This window comes from Polistes fuscatus, unplaced genomic scaffold (genome assembly GCF_010416935.1).
Source record: "Polistes fuscatus isolate 324 unplaced genomic scaffold, CU_Pfus_HIC Scaffold6, whole genome shotgun sequence".
Taxonomy (NCBI): domain Eukaryota; kingdom Metazoa; phylum Arthropoda; class Insecta; order Hymenoptera; family Vespidae; genus Polistes; species Polistes fuscatus.
The window spans coordinates 11,854,317-11,869,098 of NW_025113140.1; the positions used below are offsets into that span (position 1 = coordinate 11,854,317).

At 32.7% G+C, this 14,782-nt stretch overlaps 1 protein-coding gene across 1 annotated transcript in view; it reads left to right on the top strand.

Moving 5' to 3' along the window:
- The first annotated feature begins 403 nt into the window (after positions 1–403).
- Positions 404–14,782, top strand: part of LOC122522886 (hemicentin-2) — a 102,471-nt gene continuing 88,092 nt past the window's right edge. The window contains exon 1 of the mRNA XM_043644246.1: positions 404–625. Coding sequence (XP_043500181.1) covers positions 469–625 — 157 coding nt within the window. The 5' untranslated portion in view covers positions 404–468. The remainder of the gene's footprint in view (positions 626–14,782) is intronic.

The following is a 14,782-nucleotide window of genomic DNA, read 5'->3' on the forward strand; positions in this document are numbered from 1 at the left end:
ATGTTATTAATGGATTAAAAATTATATCGTCGACTTTTCAAGTAATATCCCTTCTATCAAAAATCCATTTGAAAATCAATCTTCCTAGAAGGTTAGAATACAAAAATAAGAGGAAAATAAAAGAAATTAAGGGAAAATGTCCAGGACGCAATGCTGCGACGGCAGCGAGCGCGTTGCTGGCATAACGAACGTAAGAGGGAAGAAAGAAAACGAAAAGAAGATTCGTGGTTGCAATTAGTAGTGCCATTTCGAAACTGTCCTAAGTTTATGGAGTGCTAACATTTAGCAGGAGTAAAACCAGGCAAGAACGAAAAGAAAAACTGAAGGGAACGTGTCCCGTTTTATTTTTTATTTTTTTTTGTTCGTTATTTTGTGAATAATTAGTGCGAAAAAGAAGAAGAAGAAGAAGAGGAAGGAAAAAGAAGGAAGAAAAAGAAAGAGGAAGAGGAAAAAGAAAGAAGAGAAAAAATGTGGTGGAGGTGCAGGTGGAACTTCGCTAGCATCGCTTCGACGATGCAATCCGCAACGAATAGTAGCACCACTACAACCACGACCACAGTTTTGTTGGTCCTGGGAGTGGCCTCGGTCTACTCGCAGGTCGACGTATCTGATCTGGATAAGCCCGGTAAGTTGTGAGCCTAGTTATCAGAGTAGTATTTATGCGACACCTATTTGCTTTTATTGCCAAGCACCAAATTCTAAATCCGAGTGAACTTTACCCTGTTTTTTAATCAAATCGTTTTTTCCCTACTCTTAAGCTTTCTATTATTAGTATTGATTTTCTTTTTATTTTCATATTTTTTATTAACTCGATAACGCATAAATAAAGTAGATTTTCATGCGAACGTTGTAATGGTCGCATCGATGTCGTATTTTAGTTTACGAATAACGTTATTGCTTTTCAACAAATATTCTCTTAAAAGTAGAAAAATAAATTATGGTGTTTCAATGGCCCCCCAAAAAGTCTAAGAGTTTCTCATTTTACGTTACGTAGCTTATGAGACTCGCGTAAACAACAAACGCGACGCGGAATATTGATCTTGATATGGTTACCGCATTTACGACGTAATTAGCGTCCTTTTATTTGCATAAACGAGTCGTCTAATTACACAGTTTCTGCTTCCTTCCATTTACCAATTATGATTATTATTATTTATTCAGTTCCATTCGTTACTTTACGCGCTAACTTTGTCGTTTTTCAACGATATGTAAATGCATATCATTTAGTTCGATTTAGTTAACGGTCATACAACATATAGAGAAATTCGTTTGCTGGAATAGTAATCATTTAATTGATAAATTTTTAGACATATGATATACTTATATTAGAATTAAGTAGGACTAATTTTGGTAGTTTAATTTATTTGGCACATGAATATATATATTTGTGTGTATGTGTTTAGAAATGTTTGCATATTTTCTACACGAAAACTCTCATGTAAATATAGAATATAAGATATATAAATATTTTCGGATTAATATATTAGTTGGAACGTTAGCTGGAAATGTGTTAATTATCATAAAAACGTCGTTGTCTTCAGATTTTAATTGGTTTTTTTATTTAGTTAGAAGAATGCAAATATTTATTGAAATTATGTTGGAGAGAGTCGCGTGTTTGTAATTGCTCGGCTCAAGGGGCAGGACCTTTGGATAATTGAAAGTTTGATAAAGAAGTTACGAGTTAGATTCTTGATTTGCCAAGCATCTAGCAAAGCAAGCAACCAAGCAAGCAACTAATCAATTCGCTTGCCGCACGGCAAAGAACAAAGAATAATAGCTTGTTCGAACGATCAAAATATCAGGGATTTTTTTTTTACTGACCCGAAACCTATGATAAATAAATTTTCGTGACTCCTCTTATGACGAGAAACGAAACGATTGGAATAACGTTGGCGACTCGTAAATATTGGTATCCACGGGATTGCCGTTATCCGTGTTTCGATCTATGGGATCTACACAACACGGCTTATGACGGCTTTTACGTAAGACTGCTTACGTGAGATCAACAAGATCTCATTCTTTTACGTTGCTAAGAGAATCATTAATGCTGAAAGGACGTTAAAAAATAAGTCTTATTATACTACTTGTTTATTTTTCTTTTTTACAACTCTTGAATATATTGAATCTTTCTAGCAAAACAATATCATTAGGCTGTAGACGCCAATATAAATTATTTGATTTCACTTAACATTAACTTAACTTTCTTTATATATAATCGAACGAGTAGTTATTGAAAGAAAATAAATGAACGGTAAAAAATGGTTCGTGCTATTTCTCGCTTATTGCCTCGAGTACGCATAATAAAGTGGCGCTTTTAAGAATACTAATGATATTTACTAGTACGTATCGTATAGATATATTTTTTCCTTACCTACATAAATTTACTAATATAACGTAAAGAGTGCGTTCCGTTCGCGAGCGACTAACTTAAAGTGGCCGATCGATTCTAACGGAGACACGTAAAAGCTTGGGCTCTGGAAAGGGACGGAATGACGACCAAACTAGTTTAATTAAACCTCGGCGCTAAACCCACCTGAATTTATCGTTGTGCGATAAACAAGATATGTCTTATTGGTAGAAAGTTAAGGACTAAATGTGTGGGAAAAAGATTCGATCCTTAAGGGGATATTTTTGTCGGATTATATGTGCGGGATTTAACATTAAGAAGTAATTTATTGTATATCACAACTTATATATATATCTATTTATAATTAAATATATTTAATCAGTTATGAAAATGATGAGAATCATAAATCGTCCGAATAATATAGATTCTCTAGTATTCCTAATGGGATATTTGAATAAATTATAGTATTTATATGTTAATAAATGTAAAAAAAATATAAACCAATCAGCAACACGATCTTTGCAGATTCACGTGAGAACGATAATAAAAATTAATGAGAATTAATGAGACCTTATCGGAAAAATTGGCAAGTTAAATGAATTTTCGGCGGGGCTCAATCGATCGTACACACGCACGCTGGCTTGCGTGCACACATACGCGTACATATATCGCGTAATATAAACACACTCGTCTACAAACATTTTCCGTGGCAAATTAATACGCTCATCGGGCAGCTTCGACCACGGTTAATTCCAATTGCAATTAAACGGTTGCGTTACAAAAAGTACCGCGGCGTGTGATCGAATTTCGTCGACAAGCTTATTCACGAATACTTATTTTGTAATGCTTTCGTTCCAACAGGTGCAATTAATCAACGAGGGGAAAGAAATCACAAGGTTTTGGTTTGTTTCTTACTTTTTCAATTAAATTATTACCGTTGACGGTTCTTCGTATTTTTCTTTGATCTATCTCTTCATTAACAATCCCTTTTCCTCCTGTGTTTGATACTCTCTTCTACAATGAGAAGTCATCTTTCTCTGGCGTCGTATTAAATGATACTGAGGCCATTAAATTTTTCAACATTTTACAAGGTGGATTGCTGTTGTACCGTACTGATGAGTACCGTTACGATTCGTGTCAGTTTCGACATAGCGTTTTACCGAGAGCGTCTATTCGAAATACGTTACATTTATACGAGTTTTAACCTTCATTTGTCTTACGACTATAACATTAACGAATCTATTTCTAATTACATAGAGTTTTTCCTCGTTGTCTACTCTTTATTACGAATATGGTCCTATTTTATCAAATTTTTAAAAACATTTACATAAATATTATGAATTATTAACTAACAAAAAGTATGTATAAGAATATCACTGATATTTTTTTTCGAAAGCTCAACAAAATTAAGTAAATGTATGATTTATTTGTCTTTTTTGAAGTTTCATTTATACGGTTTTCAATGCATTAACGTTTATGCGCGTAATTGCGTTAATATAGATTTAAAAATATGTACCGAATCTTAGCCGTGGTACATTTTTTATCATTTATTGTTTGAATTTTTCCTACTAAAAACGTAAATACGTCTATTAATTGGTGAGTCTTTACCACGAACATTTCATTTAACGATTTTTAGTACAAAAGTAGTGGAAATATGTAATTTTTATTCTAATATAATCCACGTAATATAAATAATTAAATAATTCAAATAAAATCGAGTAGAGAGAGAGCATTTTACGTAAGTAAGATATTAGAGACTAATTGTATTTAGAATTAAATAGTGCCTATGTTCGTGTCTACGTTTTTAGAATGACAAAGTGTTCTTCAAATTACTATAATGATGAACGATTAGTAAATTAATTAGTAGTTAAATTAACGAGATATTAGTTTTGTTCTTATCTATATCAGCGATAATTAAATAATTTTAATTTCTTTTTTCACGCTGTGTTATTATGCTTTTTGTATTTTATAATTACAGATCTTTCTAAAGATTTATCGCTTACACGTATATGGACGATGGAAGGACGAAATGATCACGAAATCGTTCTAATGGTCTTCCATTTGTCATTCTTTGCGTAACGAAAGGGAAGACTTCATCGCATTCGTTTGCACTTTGCGAGAGAACATCTAATGAAGACTTCTTTGATTTTACGAAAAAAAGATGATACTGTTTAATTAGATGATTTTTTAATCATGAGCTAAAACTATTTTGTTTACTATATATATGATTGACCTAATTTTAATACTTAATATATTATAACATATATATTCATTACGTCCAATTTTTGAGGAAATATAATTGATCTCTTTTGAAACATATATGACATACATAGCTACGTATTTTTCAATTCAATTCTTGAATTTACCAATTATCAATGATTTAAAATTAAGTAAATTTATTTACAAGATTTTATTTTTGGAAAAAAATAATTTTATTTATATTGATTGTTCTTTTTGATTTGTTAAGATATCTTGGTGCTCGAAAAAATTAGCTCGAAAATACTTTCAAGTAGTGTCAAATCAAAGTTTTCTGATAGTTTTTCCGAACGTCAAGGTAGTGTAACCCTTTAATGTGAATTTTTTGTAATCCTTTGTAGTATAATTAATATTATTGTAAATTTTTTATAATTTGTATGAGTTGATTTAAAGTGATACTATAGCTGGGTAGTTTTTATAATTGTATAATATAAGAGTTTTTATGGGTTGATAAGTTTTGGTAATTTATAGATCACAATTTTATGGAATTCATACTGAATTTAATAAACTTGTTACCATTTTGCGGGTCGATAAGTTTCTGTATAGCTTGACACTATTATAAGAATAGGATTATTGATGAACATTTTTTTTAAATTCAAATGTGATAAATATTTTTGATCAAAAAACGCATATGAAATGGAATTTATTCGGTTGAAAATGTATACGATAAGTTATATTGTTTAATATAACATTATATTCAACTTTCGACTCAACAATCGGTGTTTTTACTACTGGGGTATTCCTGCTCAATGATATATCCTTTCAACTCTAGCAAACAGTCCCATGTTACGTATTATCATATATTGTATACTATGTATCTACATATATGCACGTAGTATGCTTTACATAAGCGGCATAGTGCGTTATAGAACGGCTACCGATACGAACCACTCGAATTACGTATTTCTCATGAACGTATATACGCGTGACGACTATAATACAGAATATCGTACCCTGGGGTCTCGTTCTACAAAACTGCGATACACTAAACGCATGAGAATTCACTTCTATCCGCCAAGCGTTTTAAACCGCGAATCACAATGTTATTTTGAAATCTTTATGTCTTTCAGTTAGAGAATATCAAATTTTTATTTTCTTCGAATATCAGATTGAAAACAATTGTAGGTATGTATTATTTTCGGAATAATTTCTAAAGAACTAACGACTCTCAATTAAGGGATAAAAGTTATTCGCTTAAAAGTCTCACTTTCTTCGCTTTTCGAAGGAATCTTAAGAGTACGAGAAGCTATTTCGTATAAAGTGATTACAACGTTAAATCTCGTTTGGGAAAGTACTCGAGAAGTGAAACACTAGCTCGAAAGAGTTGTTATCAAAAGGTTAAACGCCAAGTTCTCTTTTCTTCTCGTTGATCAACTATTACAAGCGTGGCTAAAGGGTGGGAAGATATATCTAACGTTAATGCGTTAAGCTATTAAAGGAAGGTCGTCGTTCATATAGAAAGAAGTACGAAAGAGAAAGAAGAAAAAATAAGTGAGTGTGCGTGAGAGAAAAAGAGAGGGAGAGAGAGAGAGAAGGAATACTTTACGACGGCGGTGTCGTTAAATTGGTCGCTAACGTGTGAACGAACTGATTTAATATCTGTCTTTAGAGAAAGCTTAGTCGGCTATTGCGTTGTAATTACGCGAGAACCTTGGCATGTTGATCTCACTATTATATACATCGTAAAGGATCTCTTCTAGCCGTAACTAGAAAATACTCTCTGTATTTTTCTTTATTTTCTTTTTAATATAAAAATATATTTTCATCTACCACTTGTCTATATATAATAATTGGTAGCAATCGTTATATCTTATTGTTAGTTATATTCCATACACAAAAATATTCTCCTATTCGAATCGAATTTGTATTTAATCATTTCTATTCCTATTATAATTATTCGTGTATTCACAAAGACAACAAACGTTCAGGGAATGCTATAAATTTTTTGCAAGTAACCAATTTGACCATTTTCCAATACAACAAAGAGAAAGAGAGATAGATAGAGAGAGAGAGTGAGAGTAAATATGTTTCTTCGCTGAAAATATTCATTGGAATTGGCGAACGTGTGTGTCTCGTTCGTTAGAGCTCGAAAGAGAGAGAAAGAAATAGGAACAAAAGGAGAGGGAAACAGACAGGATACGATGGAAATTTCGCAACATTTGGCTAATTCGTCTGTAAAGCATCGAATCTCCTCATCGTATCCGCGGTACGGTGCTAACGAGTCTACAAACGAGCCGGCGCCGGTACCGGAAGAGAAACAGCACAGTGGATACTAGAGTTCGAACGACTCGTCGTTGAAATGGCTCCCGGCTCCTCGTCGTAACAATATCCGAAACAGGTTGCTGGTACCTGCACACGTAGCGTAGCTTACCACAGATTACCAGTAATCCCTTGGGTTCTGCTACCAGTTACACGCTTTCAACGAGACGTAGAACTTTAGCTGCGTATTACTGACCCCTCCAGCTGAATCTTCTTCACGCCTTTCCTTCATCACGCGTGTAATTCTTTATAATATATGCGTGTATCAATCATCATTTATTATTATTCTACTTTTTTCGAACGGAGTTCATTGAACGACCTATCAAAATTCTTGTTTAATGTTTTATCGATATTGAACATACGATATAAATAGGCCAAAAGTTTTGAATCGCTACGTGTTATTCAGAGAAATCGGGATATATTTAAGTATATGAACAAAATGAATGCCATTAGAGTAAACCCGAGGTAGATTTGTTTGCTAACAAAAACGTTTGAGTAATATGTTTTTTATTTGTTTTATTTTTCTTCTTCTTTTTATTAAGGAATGAAACTTTTTTTTTTAAATTGCCCTATCGTCAAAAAAATTGCTTATAATTTTATAACAGTCTTGATATATTCTGAATATCCTGACAATTGTAGTTTCTCGAGTATTTCGAATTGAATGTAGGTGGTTCTTGTAGAATTTGTCAACGATATTTCTTTTTTGGAAAATTGTGAATGTATAAACTATAATAAAGCATTATGGACATAATAAAATGCTAAAATGTCTTAAAAGATAATTTAACTTGTTAATATTTGATATTAACGATAGATGATTTCAAGTTTAACCAGTATATTTAATTTTTACAAGAATCAGCAAGTAATTCGAAACTTTTGGCCGGTAGTTTAGATCGATTATAGAACTTCCATTCAACTTGTTCTATATATTACTCTTTTTATATTTATTTTCAATTTACCGAAAGTATGTACTTAATTCTTCTTAACGAGACGCCTCAGGTAAAATTTTACGAAAGTGTAGGTTAATCTCGTAAATGGCGCTAGGAGGTGTTTTTATTAACACGATCGAGGCGTGTCGAGGAAAAAAAACATGCTAGACGTGTACATGTGTGCACACAACACATGAATGAAGTCGGAACGACGTTTCTTCCTAACCATTCGCAAAAACGTCGCACGAAGAAAAGATTTGCCGTATGATGGATGAGAATCGCTTTCTTTTTTGTTTCCCTTTATTTTTTTTCCTCCCCTCCCCCACCCTTTTCCACCTATCTACTTCTTCTTCTTCTTCTTCTTCTTCTTCTTTTTTCTCCTTCTTCTTTTTCTTCTTCTTCTTGTTCTTGTTCTATTTTAGCGAGACGCTCACGTTATCTGCGTCGGGTAAAATAATTTGACATCTGACATCGATTAATTTACGGCTAGGACAAAGTAGCCTTTGACGCGCGACGGTCAAGAATCCTCGTTAATCCGTGTCAACGGGATTAAACGTGAGTATACGAGGGGTGTTAGGTTGGTTGGAAGAGAAAGAGAGAGAGAGAGAGAAACAACGATGGGCAGTATCACGAGATGAAAAAGGAAGATAGAGGCTAACGAGAAAAATGCACGATGCTAGGGGGAAAAGGGCGTTACGTGGATAGTAACACTGCTGTCTGTCGGTTTTATTTCTACGTCCTACAAACTCTTCTTTCATTTTCTTTTCTTTTGTGTTTCCCTCTATTCTACCCTATCCCTTATTCTTATTTCCTTCTCCCCCCGCCTCCTACCCTTTTGTTCTATCTTTTATTTTCTTTCCCTTTTTCTTTTTCCATGCTCTATCACTTATTTGCCATACTAATGCTTTTTGATGAGAGTTGTGTTCGTATTAAAAAGAAAATAAGTAGTACCTATATATCTCTCTTTCTCTCTTATTTTTTAATGCTAATCGATCATTAGAAACTCCGTTGGATGATTTAAAGTACGTTCATATAGCAGATGCAAAAGATATTCGATAGATAAAGCATACAAGGAAATTGAACAACAGCTATAATTATCGTGAGTTTAGCCAAGTTTGCTACGGCAAATGTCAATTTTTCCATCCTTCTTCTTGATTTACGGTAAGAGAGAGAGAGAGAGAGAGAGTTCTAAGTTATATATTCGTCCCGATCTAGGACATGGCCTTTGTTTATGATCTTAATTGGAAAAATTTAATCGTGACGTCAAGCAAACTAATTTGGAAATGTTCTTCCTTGAAATGATAATATATTACCGAATCGATAAAATTCAGACAGGGAAGATAAAGATTAATAAAACAAACGAAGACAGAAAAATTGAAATTTCCTGAAGAAATGTCGTAGATAAAAATTGTATTATTATTATTTCCTCTCCGTTGTTTACCTTTCATTCCGAATAATTTGTATTCGCCTCTTCATAACATATTAAATATTACGAACACATCGGTGCCGGTTGAAAATCGATGACTAAAAAAAAAAAGGTCATAGAGTGTATAGTAAATAATATGTGTATTTAAACATTAATGTGATCATTGGTATTGTTTTTAAGGGCGATCGATCCCGAAAGCGTAGTGTTGTTGGGTGTTGATAAATGGCTAAAATTTTAGCTACAAAACAAAAAGAGGATAAATTTATGACAGGGTGTATCTGACCGCAGGTTGAGTATGTTTCGTTTGGATCGGTTTCATTAAAAATCGGATATTATTGATGAAAACTTCTTCTTTACTCGATGTTGTTTTGTTATTAATGATGAGTAACATTGCATGTTAAAGATTATATCGAGTTTGAAATTTTATTCTCACAAGATTATCTACATTTATGCTATTACATGATACATGTATAGATACATCGATTGTCACGCTTATATGCTAATTGCCTATCGCTACTAATTGGAGGATCTGTTCAGTGTGTTAATTATCTGAGCAATGTGGTTATCTACGTATACGATCCATCTGCTTTCATGACCATGATTTCAAACATTTTCAGATAATACATGTCCATAAAATCGAAGAATCAAACGTTTTATATTTTTCATGTTACATCGTTTATTTCCATTTAATCCCCTTGAATCGGGCATTAAAATATTAGTATATCTTTGAGATTATCATTCGTTAAAAAAAAATATTTATTTTTAATTCATAGTATTAGTAACATATTTGTAATACAACACGATTTTCCAACTGAATACGGCTTTTTCATCTATGAAAGCGAATTGATTGAACAGTTATAATACGTGTCGAAAGTTTACTCAATAGTAAAAGAACCTTTTCATTCTTGGTACTTTGATAGCGAAACTAAAGGACTAGAATATTAACGACTATATTTGACCTCTGTTCCGTAAAGTTCTATCTATATATTTCTGAACAAAAGAATAAAAACAATACTCGCGTTTAAAGAAAAATTGATATGAAAAGTTAATACAACTTTAAAATGATCTCATCAAATTTGCACATAAAATATCCTATTTTGATCAAAACTTTTAATTAAAATAATTTTTAATTATTTTTTTATTTATATGGTTTGAAAACGATCGTTTAATAAAACATATCTATGATACAAGATAAAAGAAAACTTATTTAATACGTATTTTAATTTAGCAAAGTGGGAGAAAGATGTTGTTCGACGAAAAATGAGAACTCATTGAATATAATATTGATGAATTGGAATAAAATGATCTCGATCAGAGCTCCCGAGTTTCCTTTTTCGATGCAAAAGTTTTTCCTTGTATTAGCCTTAGCTTCAATCTGCAGAAAGTACAATAAAACGGCAGATTTTTTAGCTGGGTACATCCGAGAAAACGATTCGATTGGGTATCTTTCGCCGAAAATGAGAACGCGTAAAATTGCGATGCGAGTTGGTTGGATAAAGAGTTGTAAAAAAAAAAATCAGAATGATATAGAGTGGTGAAGTGAGGAAGGTGAGGTTCGATGGGATGGCTCTTAAAGAGCCATTGTACTCTGCGCTCTCACATGTTTAGATTTTTATAGAGACTTACTGGATAATCCCCAGTGCAAATCCCCTTTCGTCGTGGAAATACTCTCATAGATCGTAAATGCCGGGTTGGGCCGGGTTGGGCCGGCTTTTAAACTGAATTCCAATTTTTAGATAGAAACTTGGTGAAACGAAGCCTCGAGAGACGAGCTCTACAACGCTTCTTCAAATTTTTCTCTTCGATCGAGTCTTTAGGGTAAAATAAAATGAACTTTGTGAGAAAAGATCGTGTTCTCGATTTGTGAGAAAGTATCGTGTTCTCCATTTGTGACAACATGAATATCTAATACTTGTAAATATTAATTATTATATATATATATATAAGTATGTAAACATATTGAAATTAATTTGAAATTAAAAATCAATAATGAATATTAGAGAAAATTCGGGTTATATTTATATAAATGTTGAATTCTTTTGTAACGTTTGATATGTTAAATGTTTTTTAAAGGATATAGTTTAATTTATGTTAGATGAAATTATTTTCATATATTTCTTATAAAAGAGGAAGAAAAATAGGTGGAAAATAGAGAGATGTCTTTTACTTGTCTTTCAACTTGACGTCCTTGAAATGACAAATAGAGAAGGCTCTAAATATAGTTTGATATAGCACGGTAATCCTAGCTCACGTTTCCCATGGGTGTTACAGTCATGTTAGTTAATAGTAGAGCGTCGTTGAGTATCTGTTATTCGATCTTATGCGAGAAACTCATGGGACAACATGTTATATTGTGACCATTCTGACGAGTCTTACACGTTGCAAGTCAGTACGACCCAATTTTCCAATGTCATGAGGCAATACTAGATACCCGTTCCACAATACGCTGATTTTATCTTTGCATTAGAAATGCATTGGCTTATCAACTTTTATTTTCTTAATGGAAATAAATTTATTCAAGATTTTTATTTACCGATCAACCTAAGAAATTAACTATTCATCGTCAATATTATTCTTAGATAGGTAAGGTAACTATTTTTGTATTTACTAGTTAAAATTAAAACAAAGTATCTTTCGTTACTATATTATTTGTAAGACTCGTAATAATAAATATAAGTTACATCTCGTGAGTAATTAATCCTATTTTGTTCTTTTCATATCGTCGCGCAATGATTATTAATTACTACGATCCTGATATTTGTAAAATCTTCAAGAGTAATTATCCTTCTTATGTATGTACATACAGCACGCATATTTCTTTGGCATATTACAAATCGTAAAGAAAGATCATAACCTTTGAACGTGTATACATGCGTACACATCTACAAATATAGACAAAGGGAATGAGAAAAAGGAGACAACAAACGGAGCCATAGGATGACGAAGTTAATAAAGGAGCATGAGAAGTGACTACGAAACGTCGAAGTAAATCACAGAGTGCATTATACGGAGCGAACGGTGCTTATTAAAGCTCGATGTTATTCACTTCTTTTTCTTTTTTCTTCTTCTTTTTAACGAGCCCTCCACGAGCCATATTCTAGTGGCGCGTTAACGAGCTCCTCTCACAATTACTCTCAGACTTCGTAACGATATCAACGAACGACGTTTTCGATGAAAGATAAAACAAAAGTGGCAAATGCATCGACAACGTGTTTTCTTCCATTTTTTTTTCCTTCCCCCTTTCTCGAAATGGGTGATCGTTTGAACAACGTAAATTTGCTTTTCGATATTTTGTTCTTTTTTTTGTTTTCTTTACACTGTTAATTGTATCTAAGTGAAAATGGAGAATGATCGATGTCTTTATGATACTTATCACTATGGAAAAATATATTCCCATTGATATTGAGTTTATTAAATTCAACGACTGGATTTCTGATTAGTAATTAGGCGTGACTAATGGACGACAAGAGAAATAAATATTCTCGTATCGTTCGTATGTATGTGTGCGAATAAAGGTCGGCAACATTTTACAACAGCTGTTAGCTGCTCTAGAGACATACTATATCGAGTGAATGAAAAAAAAAAAAAGGTAAAATAAAACGGGAGCTCGCTTACTCTGTTCACGGAATGCATTTCGCAAAAAATATTGTCTATCGTGCGTATTATTGTGCGAATAAAGGTCGGCAACATTTTACAACAGCTGTTAGCTGCTCTAGAGACATACTATATCGAGTGAAATGAAAAAAAAAAAAAGGTAAAATAAAACGGGAGCTCGCTTACTCTGTTCACGGAATGCATTTCAATGCAAAAAAATATTGTTCTTATTCGCCAGAGTGCCAAAGGTAATTACATTAATAATAACTTTCACATAGAACCGTACTATTGCTCGAGACTTCCTCTATACGTAAAACGTATTATATTTTATACTGTTAATGCGTATACTTAATGCCATTATTAGCTTTTAGCAGCACCGGATGATGAAATTCATTTACAATCGATCAGCGTAATCTTTAAATTAGATTAATTATCAATGTTAATTATTATAGTTATATTACACGGAAGAAGAATTTTATCGATCATCATAAATTTATGAGACTTAAACTCGAATGATAAAATGATTTTTAAACTGTGTAATATTTTTGATTTTTAAACTGTAATATTTTTTATTTCTCTCGTGTATAAATTTAATTTATTCTGGTTTTTAAGTAAAAAATTTCACGGAAAAGTTTCTTAGCTAGTCGATACTACAGACTCAACCGACAATGCGTTATATGTTTCGAAGGGATCGATTATTGAAGCACGAAGCGGCTTACATTCGACTTCGGGAACCCTTCCGAGGTTCGATTCCGCGATTTATTCGCTCGCAATTGAAATGCAAACGATCTTTTTTCGAGCTTCGAAAAAACTACTCGTCCTTGTGGAATTCCTAACTCGCAAGAATCGTTCCTTTGCTATTGGATGTTCTTTGAGAGATTTACGAGTTGCCTTTATATCGTGAAATTCCACGACAAAAGAGAAAGTGTCAAGAAAGATTGGTATGAAATTGGAACACCTATTCTGTATATATATATATATATATAAATATATATATAAATAAATAAATAAAAAAAATTCATAAAAAATAAATTACAGGAGATAATTTCAAAACGTCCTAAAACTTAATAACCTGGAAGATAATCCAAAACAATCTTAAAATAGATATAATACTATAAATAGATGAGTTAATGAGGATAAATGAATTATAGTAAATAAATAATTGATATCGCAGCTAGAGGTATATTTAAAGAAAATATTTTTTCCATCTGGTCTCTTTTTACATCTTAGTACATATAAACAATTTATGTAATCTTTATTTTGTGATCAATAAGATAGAAGAATGAAAAACGAGGCGAATAGCAAAGTCAATCAAAAGTATCTTGCGGAGCTTCCGCTGATACTAGTTTCGAAATGAGAGTGAGTAACTTGAGAAAATAGCCTGAAGCGGTTCGTCGAAAGATACTAATCGAGCCCACTGACCAGCTCGAGTACGAACGATTAATATTCGCTTTCGGAGCAGTCCAATTAATTAAGCAGCGTTGCTCGTAAACGTTAATCACGTGAGGCAGCGTGATCGGCCTTTCTCTACGAACTCTGCCGCTTTCTACGAAGCTAAAACGCACCTACGTACGTGTAAGAAAAAGAATGAGACAAAGAAAGATAAGAGTTGAAGTAATTAATACGATTTTTTCTTCTTCTATTCGCTATGCCAAGTGTGTGTGTGAATATAAAAGAAGAATTATTTAAAATATAATCAATACAATGGAATGTAAATAATATCGATTTCAAAAGAAATTAATTTCAATTTTATTTTAATTATATTCTCATAGCATGAAAAGAGAGAAAATGAGATAGAGAGAGAGAGAGAGAGAGAGAGAGAAGGGGAAAAAGAAAGAGAAAGAGAATCATTCTTGTACCCTAAAGCCCGAAGGGAAAATCATGGTTGGGTGGACTTGAAACCGACGGCACTTTAAATCTTCGAGAGCTACGTTTTCTCATTCTATTTTTCTCGAAGAAGAAAAAGAAGAAAAG